The 24,116-nt window shown below is 37.8% G+C and overlaps 1 protein-coding gene across 1 annotated transcript in view; it reads right to left on the bottom strand.

Annotated features, from left to right (window-relative positions):
* ADGB (androglobin) overlaps positions 1-22,584 on the bottom strand; it is a 152,496-nt gene extending 129,912 nt beyond the window's left edge. Inside the window, exons 1-2 of the mRNA XM_036317321.1 lie at positions 22,560-22,584; positions 19,885-19,918 (exon numbers count right to left, since the gene is read on the bottom strand). Coding sequence (XP_036173214.1) covers positions 19,885-19,918; positions 22,560-22,584 — 59 coding nt within the window. The remainder of the gene's footprint in view (positions 1-19,884; positions 19,919-22,559) is intronic.
* Positions 22,585-24,116: the final 1,532 nt, after the last annotated feature.

The following is a 24,116-nucleotide window of genomic DNA, read 5'->3' as shown; positions in this document are numbered from 1 at the left end:
GTGAAAATATGAATAGAATTACACAATTGACTTAATTTGGGTTAAGGGCATTCTGAGCCACACTCTTCAGAAATATTAAATATGTAAGGAAATAAATTGCAATCTCAGAAAAATTTTAAATTGTTAAAGCCAGATTACAATGTCGACCTTTTATTCTCTTGGTTTTAGTAGAAGTATTTAATTGCACATTTAATTTTAGAAGTGTGGTGATGGGGGATGGAGGGGAGTGGGTGGAGGTAGAAGAGAGCATAGAGGGGATAAATGGTGATGAAAAAATAAAGTAAAATTTTAAAAATAGAATAAAAAAATAAAAGTTCAACATTATCTGTTTTTTTAAATACATTGTGCTTATGTGAATACAAAGATCAATAAGACTCAGTTCCTAGTCTCAAATAACAAAATTAATGGGAATAAGTACACACAATAAGAAATGCAAAGGCAATATGAAGGGTTTAAATGAACTTAAAAACAAAGTGCTTTGTCAACACAGAAGAGGTGGAAAAATTGCTTTCAAGTTCAAAAATCAAATGATGGCTTCATGGACGAGTGGCTCTGAAACTAAGTCTGTGATTGGAGGTTGAGGGAGAGCAACTAAAAGGAGGATAGGAAGAGGCACGAAGGGAGAAAGTGGAGACTGTAAATGGTATGTTAGTATTTGGTTGATACAGAGAACAGGAGGGAGTTGAAACTGGTTGGGGCCCTGACACTTAGCTCACTCTCTCTCTTTTCTTTCTGTTATTCTTCAAAGCAGGAACATCCTATCATTGGAATTGTGTTAAGAAGATTACTTACAGTATCTATAATAATAAAATGGTAATATGCTAATTAGACCAGCTGTTCTTCCATATGTCCTTCCAGACAAAGTCGCGGGGGGGAGGGGAGGAGGCAGCAGAGGCAGCAGAGCTCCCCCCTGTCTCCCCCCCCCCCCCCCCCCGCCCCTCACAGCAGCGTGTGTGGGGGCCGGGGCCAAGGCTCTTGCACGAATTTCATGCATCGGGCCTCTAGTTACATATATAGTATACTGGGTAAGAAAAACCCTTGACTGAAGGCAAGGGAACTAGAATGTTTTCTCAATGGTTCTACCTGGAATTAATAAAGACCCAAACTAGAGGATGTCAAGGAAAACAATGAATGCTGGGCCAGGGAAGAGAAGCAATTCGGAGGGGAAATTCAAAGGGAAACCAACTGGATGGGATGAGCAGAGGAGAGGGAAAGGTCAAAGATGACTGCTCTTTAGACTTGAGGTGTCAGGGAAGTCCTGATAAGATTCTCTAACATGAACACGGAAAATACAGGGGTGGGCAAAAGTAGGTTTACAGTTCTAATACAATAATTAAACAAAGAGCAATACAAGAATAAGCTCTGTATTTTGGATACTCACAACTTTAGACCTACTTTTGCCCACCCCAGTATATGCATTCAGGAGAGAAATGATGACCTCCACTTTGGACATATTTAGCTTGGAGCAGATGAGCACATCCAAGTGCTCAATCACATGACAAGGACTACAGATGCTAACTTAGTCATCTTAATCAGGAATGCTTGTTTAGATGACCAGATGAGAGAGGAAAGGAGAGCGAAGTAAGATCTCTGGAGAATGACTTAATTCTGGGGAAGAGAAGAAAGAAACAAAGCAGGGGCAGAAAGACAGAACGGAGAACTCCAGGCACAAGACGGGGTGTAGCTGGAATGACACGTGTTCCCCTGCAGGCAGCTGAACCCTCTTGAGAGCCAGGAAAGGAAAACAAGCTGGAGCTGCTCCTGCTGCTCTGGTCCCAGTGCAGGAGGGCTGCTGGGATTGTAAATTAAGCTTCCAGCGGCAAAGCTGATGTTTATAAAGAGCAAGCACCGCACATGGCAGGCAAGAGCGTGAGTATCATGATGACGTCAACCAAACTCCAGAGGCTGGTGCATGCACAGGTTCCAATGAACTTTATTTGACACAACTCCAAATGATTTTCCTCATAAGCTCATTCTTTGCCCATGGTGAAACCAGTCCTAAATTCCCCCAAGCTCCAGCTTGTTTGTCCTCCTTGAATGTTTTGCCTCTAATTTCCAGTTCGGTATAATGGTATGCGGAAAGGGCTCTGTTGGCAGTGTGATCAGTCCAGCCTTCACTTTTGACCTTGGCCTGACCTGGTTAAAGTCTCATTGTTTGTGACTCAGATCTGGGGCAAAAGCCAGCAGAACATTTACAGTTCTCCCTGCTTTCTCTCCCTTTGCCAGTGTATCCACAAGGTTTGGTGACCTGTGTTCGTTTTCATTAATTGGTAACTAACCCAGATATATGTCCTCCTCTCAGCTTCAATATGTTTCCTCTGAACACCCTCCTAAGCGGTGTTTCTCAGACACAAGTGCTGCGGAAAGTGACGATGAGGAGAATTGGCCCTGAGTTTACCCTGACCTCTGAGAGTGTGGAAGGGTGGATGGAAGTCCCAACCCTGGACTGAAGATTAGAGTGAGGGAATGGGGGCAGAAGGGCACATTGATCTCCTGTGAACTTTAACTGAGGGAATATATGAACTTTTGGTAGTCATCAGGATGGACTAAGAATAATTACAAAATATTCAGACTATTGCATTCATTTTGACACCAGCAAAAAAGAACATACAAAATATAAATATTTGTTCATTTTAAAAATGTACCTTATGTTAATTCAGCCATACAAAATTAACACAGTTATAGCCCCAGAACCTGGAATTAATTAGCCTGGACTGACCTTGGGAAGGAATGTTAATAAAATTTTAATGCACCTGATTGGCTACTTTTCACAACGTATGTGTACCTTCTTTGTCAAGGGTAAAAATGAAAGAGAAATCTTTCCTATTATACAAAGTACACAAGTCATTTTAGAGGTATATTTTTAATCTATCTTGGATACAGTTTTTAATAATTTTATCTCACATTAAGTGGCATGACCAGTTTACAGATTATTTAATCCTTTGATTTAAATAATCTGTGACCTGGAAATGTCAAAGAAATATTAAAGTCAGTCAAAATATTTTTAAATAGTCATTTCTGATTGAGGCAATATTAATTTGCTAAATCTAGAAACATTAACAACAATACTGTTTCAAAGTATGAGTTTGATTATATTTTTAGGTAATAATAAAGTACAAATTCCACAAGTTTATAAATTTAAGTCTTTTTAATCTAATGTCTACTACACTAAAAATGCTACAGAGTAATTTGGAACCATTTTAACTAAACAGACTAAAAACTGAGTGATTAAAAAAAAAGTATTTTACTGCCAGAGACGATTCTTAAACTGTGTCAAATTTTAATAAATTGTTGAATAAATGTTCATTTGAAGACTATTCCAAAGGAAGACCTGAAGGCAGACCCCACTAAGACCAAGGGGCTACAGCTAACCTTATTAAACAGGGCTGTGGGGCTCAGTTTTTACATTTAAATATTGTGACATTTCTACAGTGCCCTCATCCATGCCAAGTGCTGCCCTGCATCCCTGAAGTGACTGACGGCCACTTCCCTCCGGCTTCCAGTCCCTGTCTGGTTCTGAGTCAGAGGGTTTTATGGCCGAGCTGCCATACCAGGTTTCCAGTTCAGCTCAATTAAATTACACACCATTATTAAACTCACATTGTGCCGGGCCCTGGAGAAAATGCAAAAACAAATAAGGTGAGGCATTTAGAAAATTGTAATTAAATTTTATCTACACTATTCAATGTTTTGTCTTTTTAGATGTGGTGGCATCATCACCTGGACATTAGAGCACATTTTGCCACTTCAGTTGAAGATCAGAAATTTGGCTCCTGTAGGCTTTGACCACAATCACCTTACAGGTCTGCTCTGCACCCATTTACCTCCCCCCATTTAAAAATATTCCTATCATTGAAAGTTCCCAGAATCAGCCATCCCTGCTCTCAGACCACCACCAATTTCTTGCTACCCTGATTCTTATCCAGTATGAATTCCATGCAGTTTTCAATTTATAGCTCATAATTCATCATTTTGATATTTAAAACCATCTGTGCTTGTCCATGACATATAGTTCAAAGTTTTAAATATTTAACTATAGCAAAATTCCCTCACTTATCATGGACACAGTGGTGTTAAAACTATATATATAATGAAACTCAAAGTTTAGAGGGAAAAAATAAATCAGAGAAGAGAGGACAGAATATGTTGGATTGGTAGTGATTTTAATTAGGTAGCCCTTCGTTTAAAGAATAGAAAATTGAATGTTGAAATAGAAAAATGACATGTCCAATATCACAAAATTGGTGTCAAAGCAAACCCTATAATATAGATTTTATTCTTCCCAAATACAGAGAAATAGAGAATAACTAAAGCAGAAATATGACAATTTGGTGTAAAACTGACAGCTCAGTTTTCTGGCATAATTTTTCTTGGGGATTTAAAGTCATAATTATTTACAAATTTGGTCACAACTGGACATAGATAATTCTGCTTTCTCAGTTGTAACATCTTAGTTTTTTTACTCTGCCAACAGTGAATCAGACAGAAAGGGAGAACTGGGCCTCAATCAAAACAGGAAAGAATGAAAACCAAGCTGGGTATAACTAAACTGTGAACTCATTTAACAAGCAAATGGTAACTGCTTATTATGTGCTAGCCACATGCTAGGCAAAAGCCAGACATGGTCCTTGTTCCCAATCAGACACATAATTTTAGAGAAGAAAGATATATGCTATAGATGGCAGCTCTAGGAGAATGAGACTCCCTGGGATGGCCATTTTCAAGACTCTGAAGAAATTTTCTTTTTTCTCTGTATCCAGTTAGGTAGAGTTAGTTGCATTTATTGGATCTATAACCACAAGGTGTTGTAAAATGGCATATAAAAACTCACTCTACATGTATATTCAAATGACAATGACAGCAGAGCCTTGCTGGACTTTGCTCTCTGGGCCCCATGCTGTGTAACATTTTATCTTTATTGATGACTTAGCTGGTATCTATGATTAGCCCTCCAGTGGAACTTAGAGGAAAAACTTGATTTATCATGAACTTGACAATCTATCATACAATGCTACAACAAAACCTAATGATTTGATGTTTAATGCTCAGTAGATAGTTTCTAGCAAAGCGTAGGTTTTGTATAACTATTAGCCTTTACTCTTCCATTTCCATAAATACACACATACGTTTTTATTGACATAATTCAACTCAGATATTTTCTGGAAAAGAAAACATTTTAAAAATAATATTATCATCTCAAAAAGATATAAGAAGTACAGGCAAGGAAAGAGCATCTTACCATAGGGGCATTATCAACCATCACAGGACCAAGCCACTACTGTGTTTATGGTATCTGGTTTGATCAGTTTCTTATAGAAATTAGAAATCTCATGTCTTCCAGGATATAAACTCTTTAAAGTCAAACATTTTTCCCCAAGTTCCTTAAGAGTTAAGAGCCTTCAATGTGCATTAATGCTAACCATCATTGACTTAGTTATTTTTAGTCTATCAAAATTATTTTGCAATAATTTTATAACTTCTTATTTAATCACTGTCATTCATTCATTCTATAAATATTTCTTAGTATCTACTAGGTATGACCCAGGAATCAGTCGAGGTACTAAGGATTCAATGGTTTATAAAATAGAAATGGAAAATGCCCTGCCTTTATGAAACTTACATTCTATTATGAAGACACATAAATCAAAATTTTTAAAAAATGAAATGTATAGCATGTTAAATGAGCAAAAAATTAATGAAGAAAAAAGCAGACGGGAAATAGGGAGTTTTTTGGTTTGAGCAGAAAAGTGAAGGTTGTGATTTTAAACCAATTGGCCGAAGAAGCTGGCATGAGGAAATAGCATTTAGGTAAACACCTAATGGAAGTGAGGGAGGAGAGCATAGAAATCTGGGAGGAAGAGCTTCCCAGCAGAGGAAACAGCCAGTGCAAAGGCCTGGGGTAGGCACAAGCCCTGGGTGTTCTAGGGCAGAGGAAGCTAGTATGTGAACAAGGGAAGGTAAAGCCAGAAAAGTAATAGGAGCTTGATCTTATAGGGACTTGTAGGTCTTGGACCTATACGAATGGAAGCCATTAGCAGGGGAGCGATCTTGTTAAAATTGTACTTATGTATGTAATACATTATCTAAAAATTAAGTTAAAAATGAATGTATTACCTGCCAGGTAGCAGGAGGCCTGCTTATGACAGAACTAGAAACTAGAGAATCTGGAATCACAAATATGGAAATGAGGATGAGAGAGGAGATTAGGGAGGAAAAATACTAGGGACCAGCACAGAAGTCCAATGTGGGAATTTTTAAGCAAGGAAGGAGGCGAAGAAATAGGCATCCAAATGTGAGAATCCAGTTAAAAAGAATGCCTCCCCCGCCCCCACAGGCACAGCCAGAAGAACATGAGTGATCCCACTGAGGGACACTTGGCAGCTGGCACTCTCTCATTACTGGAATGTAAGTTAGCAATTTTGTAACTTCAAATGACAGCCCGAAGTCTGTGCCATCAGTGACTGGGTATTTCTAGAGAAAAAATAAGACCAAAGGGAAAAAAATAATAAGGAGGTACATACACAGACACCTCAGATAGCGAGACATATATATTCCATAAGCTAGGCTCTGTATAATTTCTTGGAGTAAACATTAGTAACTACAGATGGGGGCAGACCTAAACTAGGGAATTAACATTTAAAGTTAAAGATTTTTCCTCTCTTCTCTCTCTCTCTCTCTCTCTCTCTCTCTCTCTCTCTCTCTCTCTCTCTCTCTCACACACACACACACACACACACACACACACACACACACACACCAGCAGCGAAAGCAGAGAAACTAGGGTCTTGGGGGAGGAGGTGGGTAGAAGCTGGCATGGGGGAAGAATAGGAGCAAGAATCTCCATCTCCTGATCTGAGTTCCCACAGAAGATAAAGAAGCTGGGAGGACGCCCGCTAAAATCCAGCTCTGGGAGTTTGTTAAGGAAAGCAGCTCGTGGACTAGGGTTAGGCTAGGGGTGGATGGGCCTGGAGAGGTCCCTTACTCTTTAGATTTATCCGAGCTATGCACCGAAGTGATACCATGCACCTCTTTCTTCTTGGCTTGTTTGGTGGTCATGGCAAAGGCTGGGCTCCGCTGGGACTGGGAGCAGGCTCTGCGATCCTGGGCTCCGCGTCTGCCGTTGCCAGGAGACCACAGCACGCGTCCTGTAGACACAGGCAGGGCTGGGTGGCAGGGGAGGGGGGCGAGCGCGTGAGTGCTACGCAAACGCAGAGGCCCAGATCTCTGCATCCAGGTGCAATCTCAGGGGTTGGGTGCCTGCGGAGGAATCTGGGCTTGACAGTAGGATTAATGGGCAGCTCTGATCAATTGGAGCTCTACCAGGCCCTATTTTTGGAACCATAGACTATATATATGTATATACACTAGTATATACTCTCTCTTGGATTTCCTGCTATTTGAAGAGGGATACTATGAGGCTCCCTCTCCCAGGTCTTCTCTGAACAAGTTCCTTCCAGAATAACTAAAGAAAAAGTATGAGATCACTGAATTTGCCTATGATTTAAATATAGTGGATGCAAGGGAATCCCTGCAGAGAAGGCAATATAAAGACACCCTTGGTTGCTTAAGGTTTTATGTTCATGATCAAATAAAGTCCAGTGTCTTGTTCGTCCATCTGAAAGAATAAGTCCAAGTCATGGAACCCAGTAGCCCTTGAAACGCTCACTTGAAAAGACACGGAGCCAAATGACATGATCCAAGCAAACCAAGACCTATCAGGCTCCAGTTTAATGCTCAGCCAACTGAGGCACACTTATTAGTATCTTGCCATGGGCGAGTTCTTCCTTTGAATCTCAGTTTACTCATTTATAAACAGGAGATACTATCCCTAACTCACCATTCTATTTTGAGGATAAATGAAATGTGTGTAAAATGTTTAGCACACAATGAAAGCCCTGCAAATGGGAGCCCGTTTGAGAGATGCGGGTTACCATTCATTGTCTAAGGAAAGAAAGAAAAACTTAGACTGGGAAGTTTTTTAAATTCATTAAAGCCAAAGAAAACATTGTGCTGGCCCAATTCAATCTCACTTCAGAGAGATTTGACTGAGGTTTAGAACTCCGGTCACTAGTTAGACTCTCCCATGAGCCTAGACATAAACATCTTTAAAAAAAGAAACACTCTGCTCTTGGGACTGGGCAATGCTCAGAGGCCCAACTAAGGGGGAGAAACAGCTTCCTAAAAAGCAAATCTTTCAACTGCTCTGACAAATGAATGTCCAGCCCTCTCCACTCAGTATAGCCTCTGCTTGGTTAGACTATCCCAATCTAATTGTTGTTGGGGGTTACAGATAACAGTCAAACAGCAACTTTGTTGTACTTCTCTCTTTCTTTTCAACTTTGTTGTATTTCTATAAGCAAAATAAATAATTTCAAAGTTAGTAGTGTTAATGTTATGGTGGAAGAAGGGCCCTACAAAACAACTATGTGAAGACAATGGAGATATCTTGAGGGCGCTCCTTCATTTATCCCATGAGTGAAATTTCCAGGGAACCCTCCTAGATAAGAGTAGAGGATCAAAATTTGAGAAAATATTATTTAATAGAAAAATCTCATCAGAGTAGTCAAATGCATAGCCATAATCATAGATAAAGACTATTGGGTAAAAAAAAAAATAGCAAAATTTAAGCAACCAACCCATGGACAGATGAGTTTCATCTTGAAACAGACCATCCCTGAAGCCATCCATGGTTAAGGGTTGTAAGATGCCAAGATATTAGAGAAGAAAAGTCTTAGAAATGATCAACAGCCTGCCCATATTTTAGAGGTTATAGGTGACCCAGACCAAGAGAAGAGAGGTGTCTTGCCAAAGGTTGTATAGCTACTTAGTGGTAGTGTTTGGAACAGAGCATGAAAGGGAGAGACACCAGTGTAAGCCCAACATAGCATTATTATACTCAGAGACTGCTTTTTCATGTAAAATTTGGATAAAAATAAGGGTTTCACATAAGATGGAATAAAGTTATAAAATATTTTTGAAAAGTTATAAAATACTTATTAATTTCTTTTTTATATAGTTTCTTCCCCCCCCCCCCCATCTTCCCACTCCCCACTCCTTTTGGCAACTACCAGCTGTTCTCTATATCTATGGGTCTGCTTATATTCTATTTTGTTTTTTTGTGGCTGAATAATATTCCATTGTTTATATATACTGCATCTTCTTTATCCATTCATCCATCAATGGACACCTAGGCTGCTTCCATACCCTCACAACTGTAAATAATGCTGCAACGAACATAGAGGTGCATATATGTTTTTGAATTTGTGTTTTTGTTTCTTCAAATAAACACCCAGAAGTAGAATTGCTGAGACATATGGAAGTTCTGTTTTTAATTGTTTGAGGAACCTCCATACTGTCTTCTATTCTGGCTATACCAATTTACAGTCCCACCAACAGTGTACAAGGGTTCCTTTTTCTCTTATTAGCTCCTAGTTCCATAACCCTTCACTTTTATTATATTATATATGCAGCATGCATATATGGCATTTCTTTTCTTTATGGAGTTAAACTCTGGTCAAGCCATTATACTAAGAGGCAAATATTTTCCTCAACAAACCTTAAGATGGTGTTTGTAGGTGTCAGTGTGAAAAAGGCAATTAGTCCTACATTGACCTTTTTTTTCTTTTATCCCATATTCTTAAGTGCAGATGATAATCATGGTCAATGTTATTTTTAAATGTTAATAATAGTTGTGATTTATTGCATTCCTGCTACATTCCAGGCTTAGGGAGTGGTTCTAGTTCCTTAGCATAGGTTGTAGAGACAGACCTGAATATAAATACTGATTCTTACCCTGTGTAAGTCATTTAAAGTCTCTGAGTTCCATTTTCTTCATTTGTGCAAAGGGAAGAATAGTATTTACCTCAAATTGTGCTTGGAGCATCATAAGCACTCAAATAGCGATAGCCAATATTATTACTATTTCACAGGTAAAAAGCCTGAAGTGCAGACAGGTAAGGACTTGCCTGGTATGGGGCAGGTGGTAGAGCAAGATCAACCTTACTGCACACCCTTTGCTTTCTGCAATTCTGCAGGCTGATGGTCCTTGCTGTGACCTTCAGAGTCACTTCTGAGCATAGCTAATGCAGGTGACTGCCCTGCAACCCAGCTTGGCGACTTCCAAGCTCTCTGCTGTTAAATAACTTTCAAAGGCCAAGAAAAAAAAACTTATACTTTATCACAGCTACTTAGAGTGGAGCCTCTCTCCAATCTATACTTAATTTTTTGAGGAAGAATTCTTTGGCTTCAATAACTCCTGCTCTGTAGAGAAGTGGTTAGAAATGTTCACTTCCCCATGCCAGCAGAAACAGAACAGGCAGGGGATCCGTCTTTAGACTGCTCAGGGATTGCTGACATGGGGAAGTGAGCTTCAGTAACCACTTCTCCACCCTTCCTTTGGAGTCCCAGATGACTGAAACCAAACAGGGATAAGGGTACGGTTAGGGCAGGGAGAGGGGAAGCATTTCTGTTTCTTAAAGTCATAGTTCTAAGTCACTTCAAACACTTGGAACCACAGTCACAGGACATTTTATTGGTAGTGCTGCTCAGCCACCTCTTTGCAATTAGGTCAATTATAAAATTGCCTAGAACTTAACCAACCAAATGAGCAAACATAAAATCGACATGTATCATTACTTTTTCCCTGGCCCCTTCTCATTTATTAAGCTATAAGGGCCCTTAGAGCAGGACCTGGTTTTACTTTTCAGCAAATTCAATTCAAACTTTGCAAGCCCCCTTCACATCTAATAGAGCTCACATTTATTGAGCACTTGCTATATGCTTGGTACTCTACTAAGCTCTTTTTCTGTGTTAACTCAATCCTTACAAACACCCTAGGAATTTGTTATTATAACAATCTCTCTTTTGTAAATAAGAATACAGGCAGAGAGGTTAAATTAAATTGGTGAGGATTCAAGCCTATGAAGTCAGCCCAAACCAGTCCTCTCTATAACCATGTTATTCTGCCTCCGACTCCTTCAATGATCACAATCCTATGAGGTGTTACAATCAGCCTATTCTATAGAGAAGGAAAGTGAGCTTTAGAAAAGCATATCAACTTGTCCAAAGTCCAAAGCATGGAGGAAGTGGAGCCAGGATGTAAAAGCGAGCAGTCTCAGAGTGCCAAGTATTGCATTGTATTGTAGTGCATTATGTTTTCCATTATGGTAAGAACACTTAACACACTTTTGAGTGTACAATATAATATTGTTAATTATAGGTATGATGTTATGCAACAGATCTCTAGAACATATTCACCTTGCATAACTAAAATTTTATAGCTGTGAACAGTCTTAAGCTCTCTGCTACACTGCCTCCTTCAAACAGTGGGAATACAGAAAAATGTTTACTCTATGTCATTGAAAATATTATAAATTGCCACTTAGTTCTGTCTCCTAATGTTCAGGTTCCTCAGAACCCACTAGTTAGGGAGGACATGGATCCTGCAGATATGAAGTCAATTGTCCCTACCAGAGAAAGCCTCATTATCCTAGCAAACCCTAACTTACAGTTTAGTTATCTTTTAAAGGAAATTCTGAAGAGAGAGTTTTACAAATGGGATAAGTAAATAATTATTAGCAAAAAATAATTTCTACTTTCATAAGCTATTTAAATAAGAAGCCATAGTTTTCCTGACTGTAATAAAACACTTCATCAGGGTGCAAACTACCCACATTTGTATAATGTTGAAATCAGCCATGTAGCAGATCCAGTGGTACTAATCCAGATCCCCTTCCAGACAAAGGCACTCCCCACCAGAGGAAACCGCTTCACTCAACCCAAGGTTATGCCTTCTCCCTGATGGCCTCCTGCGTCTCACTAGGGATATAACTGGGACAGCTCCGAAAGGTCATTTTCTCTCCAGAGCTCCCTTATTATTAGTTACAGCAACTTTGTGGTTTAACTTCTTGTTCTATCCAATCCTGCGTGCCTTACATCCTTAGAGATGTTACAGAGAACACTGTCCATGCAAATCTCAGCATTAGGATCTATTTGCTGGGAACTGGCCTTGACCAGTTGATATCTGGGAAGCCGACTGTAAAATGAGATTTGGGAAGACTTTTGCTTCCAAACAAGATGAGGTAACAGGGAGTGAATTTAGCCTCTCACATGCAATAACCAATAAATAAAATGAAATATAGGAGGACATTGGTGAACAGGCAATAAAAGGCAGTGATCCCAGATAGGTGGAAAACAAAAAAGGTGGGCTTTATCATTGTCCCAGCTTACTGTGAGGCTCTGGCATAGGGCCTGGGAACTCAGGCATGCCTGATGGTGGACCTGATTTGGGGAGATGGAGCTGGAGTCCAGTGAGAGTAGGCAGCTAAAGAGCAGAGGATGTGGAGGGGAGAGTAGCAGGGAGCACACCCTCAGAGGATAGGCCCTCGGTGCCACCTGAATACTGATCTGCACATGCGCCTGAGGAAATGCTCTGAGGCCACAGAAAGAACCACATGAAAGGATTAAAAGGAATAACTTCTCTGAGCTCTCATGGGCCTGTTCTCACCAGCATGATGAGAAAAACCTCATAGTTGACAGGAAATGGGGTATGGAGCTTTGCTGCCTGGGTAGTGGTGAAAATCTCATCCTAGACTAAATGCTTCACTGGTCCCATCTAACAAACCTTAAAAACAGGATTGAACTGACCAAACTATTTCCAAGTAAGTCAATAGCTTCCCGGAACAAACCTTAAGAATATTTATAGGCATACCACAATAACCAGCACCCAGCAGGTAAAACTCAAAATAAATGGTGTTCAATACAAATTATTAGGGATAAAAAGAAGTAGAAAAATATATCCCATTAAAAGGGGAAAAAAATCAACCAATTGAAAATGACTCAGAAAAAAACACAGACATTAACATAGTTACAACTGTATGCCATATGTTTAAGAAGCTAGGAGAAAGATTGAATGGTAGGTTCATCTTAAGAACTGTGAATATAGTGTTGATGTTGAAAAAATAGATTGGATGGCAATAATGGCAAATTAGTCATTGCAGAAGAACAGATTAGCAAATTTGAAGACAACAATAAAAACTATTTAAAATGAAACAGAGAAAAAAAAGACTTAGAAAAGAACAATAGAGCATCAGGCAGCTATGAAACAACTTCAAATGGACTAATATACATATGGTTGGAGTCCCTGCATAGGCAGGGAAGGTGGGTGGATAGAAGACACTGAAAACTAATGATGGAAATTTTTTCAAATTTTGTATAAGCTATAAACCCTGAAACTCAATAAACCCGGAGCCCAATAAACATGAAAAACAATAACAACAACAACCCTACAGGCAAGGAAATTCATAATCAAATTGATTAATATCACCGTAAAAGGAAAAATCTCAAAATAGAATTTCAGGGCTAACCTATAGGTGATGAGTCATCACTGGTGGTAGATGGAGCTCTGACAGCCTTGACATGAAATGGCAGTGCTATTGTTCAACTTTGACCTGTGGTAAACTAGGACCCAGTATTAGTGGAAGAGGATGCACTGACAGATGCACGTCAGGCCTGACAGTTTGGGGGAAACAGTAATTATAAAGAAACTGGAGGTCTGTTGCCATCTTAAAAATATGAACTATAGTTATAACTTTTAATGACCTATTAAATTTATCATCTATACCATTTCTGGGTCAGTTCAGTTGATTTAAATTTCCCCCTCTTAATGGAAAGTATTTTCCTGCTTATCTGATACATTTTTTATTAGCTGTAAGGTATTGTGAATTTTACCTTGTATGATGCTAGCATAATATCTATGAATAATAATATTTGTTTCTTTTACAATTTTAATGTAATTGTATTTATATGGAGGTTTAATTTATCTGGAGATTTAATTTTATGCATTGGGTATTACTAAACGGATTAATAAGAGTTGGTTCATGCCCCTGAAGAACTCATAATCTTGTGGAGAAAACAGAAACTAGAACCGATACAAAACAATGCAATGAGCCCAGCCAGTATGGTGCCATGGTTATGATTAGGCATTGGCCCATGAACCAGGAGGTCACGTTTTGATTTCAATCAGGGCACATGTTCCAGTTTCAGGCTCAATCCCTAATAGGGGTGTGTAGGAGGCAGTTGATCGATATTTCTCTCTCACTGATGTTTCTATCTTTATCTCTATGGTGCAGGGGGGAAGTTTAAAATATTCCTTTAAAATATTATTTTATTATAAAATTATTAATTTTGGAATTATAAAAGTATAAATACAAGTTTTAAAAAAACACATCTCTACTCCCATCTTCCAGAAATAGCATCCAATAGCATTTTGATGTATTGAGTCTTTTCATCACATACACAACTATTTTATAAAATTGAAGTTATACTACTTGATTTTTTTAGTTAGCTATACTGCCAATATTTACCCATGTAATTCAGTGATTTTTAATAGCTGCATAGTAGGTCATCATTTGAACCAATGTCTTGTTATTGGACATGTAGCTTATTTCTTATATTACATTAATATGAAAACAGGGTAATGAAATACAGCGCAGTAGAGATTAACAGGAATGGGGAACTGGAGGCCTGGACTCCAGTGTCAACTCTGAGAGGTTTGGTATAAGTCATTTCCCCTCTCTGAGTTCCAGTTTCCTCACTTAGAAAATTGTCAGGCTGAACTAGATGAAGTTTCACATCCTATTTAGTGCTAACACAGACAACCAAACGCACTCCCAGGATTAAAATCACTTCAGTGGGGAAGGTCTTAGTAGAACTCTGAACTTAATAGATCGTGAAGACAGCATAAGGACCTACACTTGGTGGGTTGTTCGAAGAAGTAAAACAGCAAGAAGTGAGCATTTGCACTGGGAAAAGTGAGAAAGCATCAAACTACCTCTGACTCCACCAGCCCTTTCCTCTCTTCTGAGAGCTTACAGTGGTTCTCAACCTTCTGGCCCTTTAAATACAGTTCCTCATGTTGTGACCCAACCATAAAATTATTTTCGTTGCTACTTCATAACTGTAATGTTGATACTGTTATGAATCGTAATGTAAATATCTGTTATGCAGGATGGTCTTAGGCGACCCCTGTGAAAGGGTCGTTCGACCGCCAAAGGGGTCACGACCCACAGGTTGAGAATCGCTGGAGAAGGATTGACATCCTACTTTTTCATCCAACCTCTAGATTTCAAGCATGTGCTTGCAATTGAAGGATGATATTTACAAGTGTGATTGGGCACTTTACATTGTTTGTATTTGTGCATATTTTCAGCTTTATAAAATGAACATTAATGTAAAGGTGACATTTAAAATAAATTTGTTTCGTTGAGTCTTTTTTAATGGAGCTAAAGTTAAAAATTAGAAGAGGAAGAAGAGCATTAGAGAATATAAATATTCTGCTTAATAAATAGATTCACTCATTCTTTCATTCAAGAAATATTTATTGAACATATACTATGTTCCAGTCCCAGTTTTAGGGGATGGAGAGATATAAAACAGACAAAGCCCTAGACATCATGAACTTACATTCTAGGTGAGGGAGCCAGACAGTAAACATACAAAATATATTGTGTTGTTACCGTATGTCAGATGGGTCTAATCACTAAGCAAAGGAGAGGAATGAGGGTAAAATAGGAAATACGGGAACTAGGGAGGAAGTTGATATTGTACATGGAGAGCACAGGAATGGCTCCTCTGGTAATGTGATGTTTGAAGAGAGACCTGGTGTGTAAGATCAAGCCATGCAGATCTCTGAGGCAAAGAGTATTTTAGGCAAGGTCAATAGCAAGAACTTTTTTGAGGTAAGAGGGTATGTGGTGTGCTCTATGCCACCACGAGCAGAGCAAAAAAGCAAGGAGAAAAGTCATGAAACATAAAGTAAGAGAGGCAGTGGTATGCCAGATCCTACGGGCCCCTAAGAGAAACATTGCATTTGTTCAGAGTTCGATGGAAGCAATTAGATTTGGGACAGGGAAGTGACATGATCTGATTTAGGCTTTAAAGCAATCTTTATGTATGCTTTGTTAATAATAGGCAAGGGTAGGTATTGAGAAGTGAAGAGAGAGAAAGCTAGGAAAAATTAATTAAAATGTTATTGTGGTAATTCAGAGAAATGCAACTGTCTACACTGCAGAAGTGTGGAGGGTGAGAATGGGCTGACCTCAGCAAATATGAAGGTATAGATAGAAAGATAGGCTGATAGAATGATGTGGGCTATGAGATAAAAGGGATAAAGGATGATAGTAGGGTTTTGACCTGAGCAACTAAAAAAAAAAAAAAAAAAAAAAAGGAACTGTCATCCACTGAAATGAGAAAAACTGGAGCAGTAGATTTTAAAAGAAAAATGAAGAGTTTAGCTTTTAACGCGCTTAATTTGAATTGCCTATTAGAAACACAAGCAGAGAGGCAGTTAGATATGCGAATCTGGACTTCAGGGGACTGGTCTGAACTAGAGATAGAAATTTGGGAGTCATCCTCATAAGACAAAATCCCTGAATTACTTTACCCATCTCATAAAATATTTTTAATATTACTAGAATGTATGGAAATAAGCTCAATTAGGTCAGAAAATAATTAAGAAGAATTTGTGCTTGAGTCTTCTGGCAAGAAAAGTTACCCTGGTTATTATTTTTAAGTCAATCTGTGCTGCTTAGATGAGATTTCACTTTAGAACAATTTCTTTTATTGCTTTAGATGATTACTCTAGCTTATGAAAAACACTGCTCTACTGTTCTCCCTCTGCACAGAGCAACTGTTAACTTAAATGAAATTTGTATCAGCAAGGAGTGAGGTTTCACATGCAAGCCTTATATTTTAGAGCTGGAAAGGTCTTAGTGACCTTGTTTAATCTATGAGTTCATTTTACAGAGAGAGGAAAAAACAGAAGTTCAAAAGGCAAAGTGAGTTTCCAAAGTCATTCAGCTAGGATAGTATACTTATTATTTACTTAGTACAGCAAATATTTACTGAGGACTAGGTGCTAGGTGAGATGTTTGAAGGGTTGAAGATAAAACAGTCAACAATAAAAATAGTCTCTGCTGTGTGGAATTTACAGTCCCTTTGGAAAAGCAAGTCTACAATATGACACATAAGTAATAAGTGCCATGAAGAAAAATGAATCAGGATAAGGTTGGGTGATAAATAATTTATTGTTCAAATTGGGACCATTTTTAGAATAAAAGGAATTGAAAACTGGATCAGATGCCAGGTCAGCAGGCATAAGCTGTGGTGTCTATCCGGGTGAATGAAGATGTAAAGTCACACAGATAAATTGGATTGGTAGTACTGAGGTGGTGAGTCAGGTTTATCTCATATCAAGTGGTCGGTCACTAGTGAGATGATATGGTGACATCTGAGGAGAGACCTGAAGTCAGTGAAGGAAGGAGACATGCATATATTTAAAGTAGACTGTTGCAGGCAAAGGAAACAACAATAAAAAATCTCTGAGGAGGGAGGTATTTGGAGGAACAGCAAGGAGGTCAGTGTGGTTAATAAAGAGAAAACAAGGGGAAGAATTTGTTGTAGGCAATGAGGCAGGATGATGTAGGAATTTTTAGGCTATTAAAATTATTTAGGTTTACTATGCCTGATTAAAATAAAAAAGCCATTTGTTAGCTATGAAACAAGGAGTGACATTATCTAACTTATTTTAGTCTAATAATCTGGCTGCCCTATTGAAAATATGTCAGCAAGAAGAACTGCTTAGTAATAAAACAACAAAAGCTGTACAGGGTTTCTACCTGAAAATTTTATTGCTAAAGTTAAAGAAGACTCCAATGAATGAAGAGATACATCATATTCATAGACTACAAGACTGAATATTATTAAAATGTTAATTTTCCCCCCAGAATTCTATAGAATCAGTGAAGTTTTCAATGAAAACTCAAGCAGGTTATTTTTTTGTTATAAATTGACAATCTGATATTTATGTTTATATAGGTAGGCCAATGATCTAGAACAATATAGTCTTTTAAAATTGTAAATCAAAAAAAATTTGGAAGATTTGTTTTATTTCAAGAATTACTATAAAGCCATAATAATCATTGCTATGGAACAGAAAAATAGATTAACCAAAATAGAAAGGCAGAAATAGATACATATACAAGAAAATGTAGTAAATTTATTTTTAAAAATGTACCAATTAAATTTAATATGGATAGAAAAGATTATATGTGTTTTTCAACATATAATACCAGAACAACTGGACTTCTAGATGGAAAAAACTGTAACTTGATCCATACATTACTCCATATACAAAAATGAACTTGAAACAGAATGTAGATCTAAACAAAAAATTCAAACTAAATGGTTTCTTAAAGAAAATATCAGACAATATCTCGGCAGCCTTAAGGTATTCAAAAACATTTTAGAGCACAGAAATTACTAACCATAATAAAATTATTTGATAACCAAACTTCATTGAAATTAAAAACTTCTGTTTAAAAGTCATTATTAAGAAAAATTAAAAGGCAAGCCTTAATGAGATAAATGTATTGCAATATATTTATGCAACAAAAGATTTGTACTTAAAATATTTAAGTATTTTTAAAATTCAATAATAAAAAGACAACAAAATTTGGTACAAAATTCTGGCATTTACAAAATAAGGTATATAAATAGCCAATAAGCACAGTCACTAGGGTAGTGTAAATTAAAACCCAAAGAGGAAAAACAATGAGATATAATGAGTAGATATAGATCTTCTACAATGCTAAAATTTTTTTAAAAAAAAACCCCTATAAATAATATAGTGGATTATTCTATGCCAACCTGGTCAACTTGAGGACTACATTTCCCAGAATTTCCTTTTCTGTTTTTGATTTGGCCAAAAGAGGTACTTATGTATGATTTAAAGCATACAAATGAAACAGTGGCCATTACTCTTGTTGGTGTCAGATTTAGTGCTAGAGTGAAACAGCTGTGTCCATTCGGTCACAGTATGATCTTATTTTGCCAAGTTGTCCAACCTATTGTCCAGGCTGATCAACAGTAGTCCCAGTTCTACCATCAGGTACTTGATTGTGGATCCCCAAAATGGTAACTACACCAAGGCAACAACTTCCCATAGAGCTTGCCATGAACTTCCTCTTCTTGGTCCTACTGCAGTGGCTGGATATTCTTGTTTCACAGAATTTCCTGCAAGTTCTAACTTGTCTGCCTGCACGAGTACAATAGGTAGACTCATTGGTGACTCTTTTTCTGATCCTTCCACACCCTGTCCATCTAGTCTCACTTTTGTGTAAGGCCTAATTTCTATAATTAACTCTTTATCCAATAACACTCATGTTAGCTTGATTACTTGGCACCTCATCTGCATTTGGATCTGATTTAAATAAATATCCTCAACTCTGAGTCTGATGTCAACAGTGAAATGAAACTTGGGAATTCTGAAATGAGAATGATTATATTTTTTCATGTGAAGAGAATAAAGATGATTTGTGGCTAAAGACTGGTAGATTGCAGAAAGGCCTCAAATATTTTCTATCCCAAAGTGACCTTTCAGTTCTTCCCATTAAAGGTGGAGTCTATTTCTTCACCCATTAAATATGTTCTTGACCACGAGACTTTCTCTGGCTATTGGGACATTAGCAAACATGAACCCAGAGGAGGGTTGGAAAGTAAAAGTATATTGGAGCTTGCTTTCGCTTGCTAATTTTGTAACCCAGCTGCCCTGTGGATGACTAGGCCAAGCCATGCCTGTCATCCCAGTTGACAATGGGGTACCACCAAGTACACAAGTGAAGCCATCCAGTTCCAATAAGCTGGCTAGAGCAGTATTATTTTTTGGCTCAAATTTATGTAGATGTTTATTTTGAAGCAAAAAACAAACCAATACAAATATTGAATGTTGAGAGGAGGCCAAGCAACTGCAACTCTAAGTCACTGATGATGGGAAATGACTCTGCAAAACTATTTGTCAGTTTCTTATAAAGTTAATCACACACTTACCTTAATATCCAGCAATTGCAGATTAGGCATTTACCTAAGAGAAATGAAAACACATGTTCACATAAATGTACATGTAAGGAAGTGCACAGTAGCTTATTCATAATAGCAAAAATTGGGAATAACCTAAATTTCCATCAATAGGAGAATAAACAAAATATAACTTCAATAATACCATTCAGAAATAAAAAGAAATTGACTATGTATAAATAAATATACGGATAAATCATAAAAACATTAGGTTTAATGAGTAAAGCAAAGCATAAGAGTATTTGCTATGTAATTCCATGTATACGAAGTTTCAGGAGAAATAGAGAAGGGAATAGAAGCAAGGGAGTAATGATACAGTTAGTCCCCCTTTATCCACAAGGGATGCCCAATTGGATGCCTAGTGGGAAGGTTCTGAGGAGACCATTAGATTGCAGGCACAATTGTTGATATAGGTTACATTTACTAATTTTCTATTTACTCTGCCATCTGTAACACTTAACTTTGAACACAAGTTAATATACATCTTTATGCAAGATAATTATTTTGAATGGGGGGATAAGGACACATATGTAATACCTTAATCAACAAAGAAAAAATATTATTAAAAAGAAAAGATGATTATTTTGATCATCTATTGCTGTATAACAAACCAGCCAAAATGCAACAGCTTAAAACCATCTTTTTATTACTCCTCGTGGTTCTGTGTGTTGATTGGGGTCACCTGGGTAGTTCTAGTCTGGAGATGTCACCTGGGGTCACAGTGAGTGGGTGGTTATCTTTGGCTAAGATATCCCAGATGGCTCACTCACACAGCTGCCACTGATGCTGGCAGAAGGCTGGGACTCAGCTGGGCATGTTGACCACAGCACCTGGCATGGCCCCACATGTCGCCTGGGCTTTCCACAGGGTGGCAGCTAGGTTCAGAGAGGCAGAGTTCTGGGAGTGAGCGGTCCCAGAGAGAAGAAGCAAATGCTGCCTGTCAGACCTCTGTAGGGCTAAGCCTAGAACTGGCATGGTGTCAGTTCTAGGGCTTATGCAGTCATAGGGCCAGACTAGATACAGGATGAGGAGAAAATAAACTCCAGTTCTCCAAGGAGAGAGTCACAAAGAAATTGGGGCCATCTTTAATCAACTACATCTTTTGTCAATAAATAAAGCTATGGATTACACAAAAATATTTTTTGGGGAAAATTATATGTCTACCATTTTTTTTCAATGTTTATCTCAATGGTATGCTAGCTATATCGCGAATAATGCCACATTTATAATCAGATTATAGTCCCCATTCTATGTTCTTTTTTTATAGGGATTGCTTACTTCTTTCGTAGGGTACAACTTTAGCAAACATATTTGTTCCTTCATTATAGGCTTTCTCCCCATTTACCTGTGTGGAATCCAAGTCAGAGCTACCAGAATGTCTTTCACATCATAAAGCAAGATCTCTCTACCAGTAGAGATTAAATGTGAACCTGGATGACCTTTTATTATTTATTCTGAATTTCTAGCCTCTGCATGGTAAAATTATAACTGCATGGGAAGCAATCTCTGTTCAGTTCAGAATTCTGTTGCAGTCATTCAAGTAACTTGCCCATAGCAACAGAAAGAAGCTTCCATGTCACACTTGCAGCTTAACACTGAATTCTGCAAATTACAGAAAAAACTTTCTTTTTCATAGAGATGAGCAGTTCAAGTGTCAGAGCAGAAATAATCCTATATGAGCTGATTTAATATACAAAGTTATACATTCAAACTTGGGATTTAGTGTTTTCCCTTTCATTAGCATTTACTTCTTATTGGAAATTATTTTTTTAAATGCCCCATCAAACATGTTACTGTGTTTTGCATGGAAGAATTTACTTATTATAATCAATTAGAGGTAAGCTTTTGATTCTGATGTTATCGGCAGCTCAGAGGTTTCTATATATGGTTTTTTGTGATATTTATTTTTCAATATTCTATAACTTTAGGTTCAATTTTCCTCTTGGTCTGAGATGTATGTCCACGTTAATTTTAATTTACTTGGTTTGACTGTGTGCCTCCTACTGTTTTCTGATCATACTTGGTTTGTGATGAATGTTATCGATTTCTTTCAAAATTTGAGGTTTCTCTATGGCTAGTCCATGGTGACCTTTGTGATTGATTTTTCCATGGTTATTGAAAAATTATATATTTTGGGAAGAATGTGTGTGTGTGTTTGCAGAGGATCTATCTTATTTTGTATATGATTGAGAAAAGTTCAACTGGAGTTTTATACTACATTTTATCCTAATACTTCCTAGAATTTGTTTTATGAATATTGATGATTTGTGTAACAACATTTATAACTTAAATTATCATCGTGGATTCCTTTCTTTGTAGTAACATGTTCTTGTTTCACACTTGGCGTTTTTTGCCATGCATTTACTTTGATATTTGTGCCTTTTGGGGTTTGTTTGCATTGCCCTAATTACAGCCGTGGGCAAACTATGGCCGAAAAAGACCGTACCCTTTTATGTAATGATGTTTACTTTGAATTTATGTTAGTTCACACAAACACTCCATCCATGCTTTTGTTCCGGCCCTCCGGTCCAGTTTAAGAACCCATTGTGGCCCTCGAGTCAAAAAGTTTGCCCACCCCTGCCTAATATGTTTCTGCCCTATTATTTTCAAACTATGAATCACTTTAGTTTAACATATTCTGAGCATACCAATTGTTAGAGTTCCATTGTCCATTCTCCCTTTTGCTCTCTTATTTTTTAAAAAATATTTCCATTTCTTTTTGTAATTTTTATTCTATTTCTCTTACCATTTTTTTTGATCCTCACCCGAGGATATTTTTCCATTGATTTTTAGACAGAGTGGAAGAGAAAGGGAAAGAAATATCCATGTGAGAGAAACACACCGATTGGTTGCCTCCTGCACTAGCCCAGGGCCCGGACTGGGGAGGAGCCTGCAACCAATGTATGTGCCCTTGACTAGAACTGAACACCCGGAACCCTTCAGTCAGCAGGCTCACAGTCTATCTACTGAGCCAAACTGGCTAGGGCTCTCTTACCATTTTTGATGGAAACAGACTACAGTAATAATTGTTTTAGTGAAGAATTGTTATGAAAAGTGAAGATAGCGTCCAGCATTTGTTCTGCAGCAGCCATTGCAGAGGCAATGTGCACTCAGGCGGTGTAAGAGAGGCCCCACCAAGCTCCCTCCTGGGAACCACACAGTATCTCAGCATCAAGGCCTGTCATCGCTCTGTGAGCATCTATGCTTCATCTCCATTTATTTTGCGCATTCCTGCTTTCACTACAGGTCAGTGTTATTTTAGGTTGTATATGTTGTTTAGCATGATTTGGTAAGTTAATTTTTGTGTCTGGGACAGCTCAAAAGTTTTTCCATATAAATTGATGGTAATTGCTTCTTCGCTTTCCACCATTTGGCTTAGGAAAGGTTTCATAGGAATGCTCTACCTCGAGCTAATGGGAGCAACCTGTATATAAACACTTAAACCTCTAGGGCAGGTTTGGCAGTGAAAAGAAAATTCAAAGATATTGGTTTGATATGGGAAATGCTAATAGACTTGTAGGGCAATACTAGATGGTATTTAGGTAATAGTTTGGAGGCAGTAGATTGAATTACTAACATTCTAGCAGTTTTTTAAAAATATGTAACTCTAACCTATATCATCCACATTTCTACCTCTTCCATACAAGCGTAAACACACAGCTTGGAGAATAAAATAAAAAGAATGGTGGCTTTATATATTCATCTTTCAATACAAAATCCTGTACAAAGAAATGGGTAGTTCATATAATTTCACATGCATATGAAGCCTGTTCCTTAAATTGCACAGTTGTCATATATATATATATATATATATATATATATATATATATATATATATATATATATATAATTTCAGTGAGGGAGAGGGAGAGAGAGATAGAAACATCAATGATGAGAGATTATCACTGATTGGCTGTCTCCTGGCATGCCCCATACTGTGGATTGAGCCCAAAACCCAGGCATGTGCCCTGACCAGGAATCCTACTGTGACCTCCTGGTTCATAGGTTGATGCTTGACCACTGAGCCATGTTGGCTGGGCAAATTGTCCATTCTTGAACACTGGCTAAAGTGAGCAATAATAAAACATTCACCCTATGTGAATGTAAATGTACATTTTTAACTCTGAGCTGAATAATTCCAGCTATTAATATTAGGAAAGTTAATTGATTTAGCAAGTGAATTAATATATGTACCAAGAAGGTCA

The sequence above is a fragment of the Myotis myotis genome, unplaced genomic scaffold, assembly GCF_014108235.1.
Source record: "Myotis myotis isolate mMyoMyo1 unplaced genomic scaffold, mMyoMyo1.p scaffold_m19_p_7, whole genome shotgun sequence".
Taxonomy (NCBI): domain Eukaryota; kingdom Metazoa; phylum Chordata; class Mammalia; order Chiroptera; family Vespertilionidae; genus Myotis; species Myotis myotis.
The sequence above is the reverse complement of the archived record's forward strand: the minus strand, read 5'-3'. Positions and strand labels throughout refer to the sequence as shown.